At 34.8% G+C, this 7,826-nt stretch overlaps 1 protein-coding gene across 1 annotated transcript in view; it reads left to right on the forward strand.

The window, feature by feature from the left end:
- Positions 1–7,360, forward strand: part of LOC107617952 (isoleucine--tRNA ligase, chloroplastic/mitochondrial) — a 12,342-nt gene extending 4,982 nt beyond the window's left edge. The window contains exons 10-22 of the mRNA XM_016319854.2: positions 234–465; positions 602–888; positions 1,000–1,136; positions 1,246–1,393; positions 1,645–1,776; positions 2,149–2,277; positions 2,665–2,792; positions 2,907–3,071; positions 3,972–4,097; positions 4,523–4,596; positions 4,776–5,025; positions 5,642–5,821; positions 6,994–7,360. Of these exons, the coding sequence (XP_016175340.1) occupies positions 234–465; positions 602–888; positions 1,000–1,136; positions 1,246–1,393; positions 1,645–1,776; positions 2,149–2,277; positions 2,665–2,792; positions 2,907–3,071; positions 3,972–4,097; positions 4,523–4,596; positions 4,776–5,025; positions 5,642–5,821; positions 6,994–7,233 (2,228 nt within the window). The 3' untranslated portion in view covers positions 7,234–7,360. The remainder of the gene's footprint in view (positions 1–233; positions 466–601; positions 889–999; positions 1,137–1,245; positions 1,394–1,644; positions 1,777–2,148; positions 2,278–2,664; positions 2,793–2,906; positions 3,072–3,971; positions 4,098–4,522; positions 4,597–4,775; positions 5,026–5,641; positions 5,822–6,993) is intronic.

The raw sequence follows: 7,826 nt of genomic DNA on the forward strand, positions 1-7,826 counted from the left end.
GGTGCAAGAAGAAATTAATAGAATTGTTTGGGTGCACCTTCTCTTTAGAAATATCATCTGAATTTGTTGGTGATACTGTTATTATTGGGTCTTTTCTAGTAATTTTTTGTAGGAACCTTTCAATTGACAGTTTACTGGTCAAGTACTCATAATTTTGATTGTCATGTTCATTTAAATTTAATTTATATACCACTCTGTCTCATCTTGATGTCTACTTATTGTTTCATGCTCAGCTGTGGCAATAAATCCCAAGCTTGAATATGCTGTTGTTGAAGTAGAGTCATTAGATGAATGTGCCTCGTCTTCTGGTGAAAATAGAAAGAAAAAGTTTGGAAATATTTTAAAGGATGAGAAGATACCATGTCTCATTGTAGCTTCAGAGCTTGTGTCAAGGTTAGAGGCAAAATGGGGTGTGAAGCTTGTTATCAAGAGAAGGGTTTTGGGTTCTGACTTGGAAAACTACAGGTTGTTAGCAGTATAAAAATGAACAGTTGATTTCTTTGATTTTATTTTTCACCTGCTACTTGTTTTTCTAATGTATTCTCTTTATTGTTAATGGGGAAAAAATTGCACTAAGGGCTTGATTTAACATTGATTTTAGATACATCCATCCGGTAGATAACAGGGAATGCCCAGTTGTAGTTGGGGGAGATTATATTACAACAGAAACAGGAACAGGATTAGTCCATACTGCTCCAGGACATGGTCAAGAGGATTATGTAACTGGTCAGAAGTATGGGCTACCCATTCTTTCACCAGTAGATGAGCATGGGATATTCACTGAAGAAGCTGGACAGTTTAGTGGGCTTGATGTTCTTGGTGAGGGTAACACTGCTGTTGTGAAATATTTGGACGAAAATCTGTCACTTATCCTAGAAGAATCATATGGTAAGTTCTTCCTGTCACTCTTTGCAAACTCTCTTAATGTGCTGAGAATAGTTATTATAGACCTTATCATTTATCATCATCATCTGGTCTCTTCTATGTTTTCTGATTTAGAACACAAGTATCCATATGATTGGCGAACCAAAAAACCGACAATATTTAGAGCAACGGAGCAATGGTTTGCATCAGTAGAGGGATTTCGTGATGCTGCTATGGGTGCTATTGGCCATGTAAAATGGGTTCCAGCTCAGGTACTCTTTTTTAAAGTTTATATTCCTATATAATTCTGCTCCTTTGATATTTGTAAATTTGTTCAGCTGGAAATGTGCTGCATATCATATTTGTTGCTGTCTTTCTCAGGGGGAAAACAGAATCTCAGCAATGACCTCCAATCGCTCTGATTGGTGTATATCACGACAAAGGACGTGGGGTGTCCCGATTCCTGTTTTTTATCATCTGCAATCTAGAGAACCTCTCATGAATAAAGAAACAATCAATCATGTAAAATGTGCGTTCAAGAGAATGATAAATTCATGTTTTCTTTTTTGTCAACTCTCTAGTTGATGTTTGCACTATTCTTTTTTTCGGAAAAAATTTTTTGGGTGTAAGTACTATTTCAATAATTAGAAGATATATATAGATGTTATTTTCTTAATGTTTTACATGCAGTAATAAAATATTCCAAAGTTGCTTAATTGATATACTCTTATAATGCATGCTGGCCCTATGAAACTAATGCATCCTAAAATTCATTTTCAGCCATTATTGCCCAAAAGGGTAGTGATGCATGGTGGTACATGACAGTTGAGGACCTTCTCCCAACTAAATACCGAGACAGAGCAGCAGAATATGAGAAGGGAACTGACACAATGGATGTATGGTTTGATTCAGGTACAATTTTGGTGTAAAACAATTTTTAACCGTGACTGGTGCATTGTTTTATAAGTTCCTCCACACTCCTAATACTTTCCTGTAGGCAAAGTACTGTAACTATAATAAGTTAGTAATGGCTTGCTAATGTTTGTCAGTGGTAATGTATAACTACTAAACATATTAAAACTGAGATATTAATCAGATCCATGGCCTTAATGGTATGTTTATTGGGTAATACACCTTTGTTTCTAATAGAGTCTTTGCCCATGGTGGCTATCCAAGTTAATTATGCTGGCATTTAGTTGTCCATATTTATGTCAGTATCTACTTTCCTTTGAATTTGGCTCTTGGATTTTTTTTTACTTAACTATAATCTTAAATTTACTTCAGGTTCATCCTGGGCTTCAGTCTTGAGAAAACGAGACTGCCTTAGTTTTCCTGCAGATTTGTATCTTGAAGGAACAGACCAGCATCGAGGGTGGTTTCAGAGTTCGTTGTTAACAAGTGTAGCGACAACAGGTAATATATTGCTTTTTCTTTTATGATATGACAATCTACTTCTCTGTTTGATACAACCGGAAGAAACATTATTTCGCTTATTGACATTGGTGAAACCCTTGTGACTGCTTATACTTGAATCTAGTTTTTTATAGAGGGTCCTTATAAAGGTGATAAAGCTTTGATAAAGCCTACAAATCAACTAGGAGCTCAAATAATAAGAAAATGTGTAATTAATCTAGCATAGTTGTTGGTTTGCAAGAATGCATATTCCTTCTTATTATAAAATATGCATGTGGATGTACAAACATTGTTGCACGCTTGTGTAACAAAGGCATGTATAAATCATAATATCTGGTATGTTTGTAGCATTTAGGTACTGATTCTATCATTTCTTTTCTGATACAGGGAAGGCTCCATATTCTTCTGTTATAACACATGGATTTGTATTAGATGAGAAAGGCTTAAAGATGAGCAAGTCTTTAGGTAATGTTGTGGATCCACGTAGTGTGATTGAAGGAGGTAAAAATCAAAAGGTTAGTTATGTAGATTAGTTCTGTGGAATTTTAGTTCTGGAACTGTATTAAACTCTATCATTACCCTTGATCAAAATTGTGGTTCAATTGTTTTTTATATTACCTTTTTATCAGGAATCACCTGCATATGGTGCTGATGTTCTCCGACTCTGGGTTTCTAGTGTAGATTACACCGGTGATGTGATGATTGGCTCTCAGATTCTTCGTCAAATGTCAGAGATTTACAGGAAGCTGAGGGGTTCCTTAAGATACCTCCTGGCAAATCTTCATGACTGGAAAGTAAGTTCAAATTCTGTGGCTCAAGTGAAATTGTTTTCACTTGCCTGGAATTACTGCCCACAATAAAATATTATGATGGATGAATCAAAGAATAACAAGAAACATAAGAGAAGTGTGTATTATCATCTGATGGATGTATAATGGGCTATAAGAATGACATCTTAATTCTTGAATGGCTAACTTGTCAACTGGTTCCTTTCGATCTTATTCGTAACCAACTATTCCCTAGTCGATGCCAGTAAAATTGATAATATTTGGTAGGATTGGATCAAAGAATAGCAAGAAAACTAAGATAAGTAATTGTTCTCTAAATAGATGTAGTTTAGGGATATTCTGAGAGAGCTAATTTCTGAATTGATACCTCTTGCCTCTCCTTATACACATTTATAAAACCTATGTAAAGGATGAACCCTGAAATTAAAGGGATTATAGATACAATGAAAAGTTTATGTACAGACTATGAGGTTAATATCAGTGAGGTAGTGACCTCTCTGAAATGTGTGTATATTATGATCAAAATGAAAGAAATAGCTCAGGGTGTTTGAGAGACCCTGGTCTCTCCCAAAACCCTGCCCTTCCCCACTGCAACAGAATCATTCTTCATTCTCTCTCCTACCATGATTTTCCACATCAGCTAGTTCAGCTTGGATATTTTTCCTAGTGCCACTCATCCCTAGCCCACTCTCATCTACCCTTCTATAAACTTTAACCGAAAGGTAGAATACTAGAGTTTGAGAGTATATAAAGCAATAAGAATGCTACAATTACCTCGCTGGTTCCTAACGCAGTGCAAGTAACTAAATGTGTTTTATTATATTAAATTGGAAGACTTATGTATGCCGATAGCTGTATACATCTTTCGCTTCTTCATACTTCTGACATTAATTGTTTTGTTGACAGGCAGATTATACTGTTTCATACCATCAGCTTCCCAGGATAGATAAGCATGCACTCTATCAGCTTGAAAATGTTGTGAAAACCATTCAAGGGAATTATGAAAATTACCAGTTTTTCAAAATATTTCAGGTGATTTATTTTAGATCCTGGTGATACCATTATGCATGCGTGCCTGTGTGAAATATGTTTATGCTAATGCTAAAGCATATATTGGTGTGGGAGAGCATGACACATTCAGGTCCATCTGTACTCTAATAACTTTAAGTGTCAAATGTGCTGATTGTACTTGAAAATGATTGTTGGGTTAATAAGGTCTAATCCAATTAACCAAGAGGTTGGGAGTTTGATCCCACCTTAGGCAAAGAAAGCATTTTATGGCCAGCTGTTTTCCCTTAAGTGGATGATCTGCAAGAAAGGCATTAGTCACTGTGTCTGGAGGTGGATACCCTGGGAAAAAAAGTTTTTCGTAGTGTAACCATTCATGTAATTTATCTGTATTTTTCTCATTTCTTTGTTTGATTTGCTAAAAGTTACATATCTTCCTCCCATTACAGATTTTGCAGAGGTTTGTCATTGTTGACCTGTCAAATTTTTACTTTGATGTTGCCAAAGATCGACTTTACGTTGGGTAAGTTTCTTCTGTTCATGTTTACTTGTTTCTTATGCACCTCATTCCCCATTGTGCATATATGCAAGCATCGCAAATTTACAATACAAGATAATAACATAAAGATGTTGCCTGTTTTGCATTTTATTCTGTGTTTCCATTTTGTCCTATAAAACAATTTGTTTCGTGATGATCTGCAGGGGTTCAACAAGTTATACAAGAAGAAGTTGCCAAACAGTTCTTGCAGCTCATCTCCTGTCAATTGTACGACTAATAGCACCAATATTGCCTCATTTATCTGAGGATGTATGGCAGAATCTTCCGTTTCAGTACACAACTGAGTATGGTTCTGTTGCCAAATATGTATTTGAAGCAAAATGGCCTGCCTTGAATGAAAAATGGCTTGACATCCCCGTTGAAGAAATTGAATTTTGGGGAAAGATTCTTGAGGTCCTCTCTCTCTCTCTCTATATATATATATAATGAGGTATACTAAAATGAGAATTCAACTTAGTTAAGAGTCATTCCAAACTAAAGAACTGAATTCAATTCCACTAATATACTTAAATCATTCCAAACCATAGAATTGAGTTTTAAAAAACAATGAATTCTTTTTTCAATAGGATAAAATTCTTTTCTGACATTAAAAAAGTGTCCAAACACACAAATATCTCTTCTCATATTTCAACAATACCTATTTACAGTGTGAGTGCATTAAACTCTATTTGCTTTTCAATTTTTTTCTTGCTGATATGATTCTTCTGTTCACTTTTTCCATATACCGAAGTACATAAACTATGGACTAGCACAATTTAGCAAGAAGGAAATAATACATAACCATCGGGTGTATTTAGGACTCTCATATGTCCTGTTTTGATGTTTAAAAAAAAAATTTATTACTGATTTCGCCTGCAGTTTTGCAAAATAAATGGAAAAGAAATTGAAGAGAGTAGCTCAAATTTTTTTTTTCTTCAATCTTTATAGAATGGTTGAGTTAGTTAATTTGTTTATTAGATATATCTTTATGTTGGTGAATCTATTGGTAAATGGAGTCTTGTTTTACCAGCTAAGAACAGAGGTGAATAGAGTATTGGAGGTTGCTCGAACCGGAAAACTAATTGGTGCTAGTTTAGATGCGAAGGTTTACATTTATTCATCTGATGCCAGCCTGGCATCCCAACTATCTGAACTTTGTGAAGCCACAACTGATGCTGATACATTGCATCGCCTATTCATAACATCTCAGGTATGTCTACAGGCTACAGCTACAAGGCATGTAACTTTAAGTGACTAATTGACTAAGGACCAATGAAATGCAATTTTTATAGAATGCTACAGACAACCAACGATATTTTGTTGCTTTTCTTAGGATTTTGGTAGTATTAGAAAGCTAGTCCATGCTACATGAGATTAGGGCACTTTTTAATCAAATCCCTTGGGGCAGCCCGATGCACACCACACAAGCATCTTGCTGTTATGTAGGGTTTGGAGAAAGGTTGCATCCAAAGGGTGTAATGCAGGCAGCTTAATCTTGGAACGAAAACTTTTGGAATTGAATTGAATTGGAAATCAAATATTGTGTTTGGAATAAATGACAAATCAATTTTTATATTTGGATTATAGATTAACGAGAATTGATTTGAGGGTATTTTTTTACATTTTTATCCTTTACTCTCCAATTATATTACACAACTTTGCACTACAATTGAAGTGCCACCACTATTTCGCCGGGGAGTTGGCCAGTGGTCGGCCAGGGACGGCTGGGCTGTCGGTTTGCTGTGTGCAATCGGCCAGCAGTCAGCCCGAGTCGGATTAAAATCATTTAAAAATTGAGGGGATTTGAGTTTTAGTTATAAAGTAAATTCATGATATTTACAAATCAAATCAAATCAAATTCTATTTTTTTTATCTCTTCCAAACGAAGAAATTGATTTACAAATCAAATCAAATCCAATTCCATAAGGTTCCAAAAACAACCTTGATGGTTTCGCCTATAATTTTGCTTTGCTACCTTTATTGATTATCTTTATGGTGTTTGGAGAGAGAAAGGTGGAAAATTACAGTTACTTACAACTTAATCTCCCATGATCTGAGTGATATATTAAAACTCTGCAAGTCTAAACTTGCACATGCCTGCTTACTGTTTAGTTTAAAATGGTCATTGATTTATTTTGTATCCGTTAATTGTTACTTGTCCATCAACATGACTAGTTTAAACCTGAAATTGCTCAAGTTTGGCTTCCATGTTCCAAAGGAGATGTGGAATCTCTGGTTATGCAAGATACACCTATTTCTTATCCATATTTGTTATTCTAGCATTTGCATTAGCATTGTATAGAATCAATGTTTTTCCGTTTACATTTCCAATTCACCCGGTGATTTTTTACCGTTCTTAAATGTTTGATTGTCAATATACAGGCTGAGATTATTCCTTCATTGGATGATGAAAATGTAAAAAATATACCGTATAGTGGTGAATGCCTAATTCAGGGAACTAAAGTATGGATTGGTGTGTCGCGTGCTACTGGTTCAAAGTGTGAAAGATGCTGGAATTACTCAGAGCAGGTTGGTTCAGTCTCAGATCACCCTACACTTTGCGGCCGCTGCTATTCTGTTATTGCCGTTCCGATGCCTCCTGAAGTTGCTGCAGTGAGTTAAGATTTCATGGAAGTCGACCTTTTTTTGATTAACAACTTCAATTTTGTTTACTAATTGAAATATTGAATCGAGTTTCCTTCAGGATTTAATTTTTAATAGAATGTAATTGCATGATTTGTTTCTACTACTACTACTACTACTACTATTATTATTATTATTATTATTATTATTTTTTTTATTCAGTTCGAATCAATTATTAAGTTCTTTAAATGATGTGTGAATATTTGTATTAGTCTAGTGGTTAGCTCAGTAGCTTATTTAAGCAAGTGTAAAAAGTTCAAATTTTGCCTTGTGCATGCAGTAATTCATTGGCCGGTGACAAACCCTTAAATGAAACTTTAATTCGCATTGAATTAGTCCTTAACCTGCCAGACTAAAAGGATATTATGAAAAAAAAAAAAGTTAAACTCTTTCTAATGAATTTGTAGATTTGCATGGTGCCACGCTTCTTAACCTTGAGATCAAAATGTGAATTAGCAATTGAGTTATTGACCAACTTGGTCACTGAAAATGTTTTTAAAAGTGCGATAGAAGGATATATATGTTTTATTTTTATAAAGTTCAGGAATTTTAACATATTAACATTTTTTTGG

This window comes from Arachis ipaensis, chromosome B09 (assembly GCF_000816755.2).
Source record: "Arachis ipaensis cultivar K30076 chromosome B09, Araip1.1, whole genome shotgun sequence".
NCBI classification, from domain to species: Eukaryota; Viridiplantae; Streptophyta; class Magnoliopsida; order Fabales; family Fabaceae; genus Arachis; species Arachis ipaensis.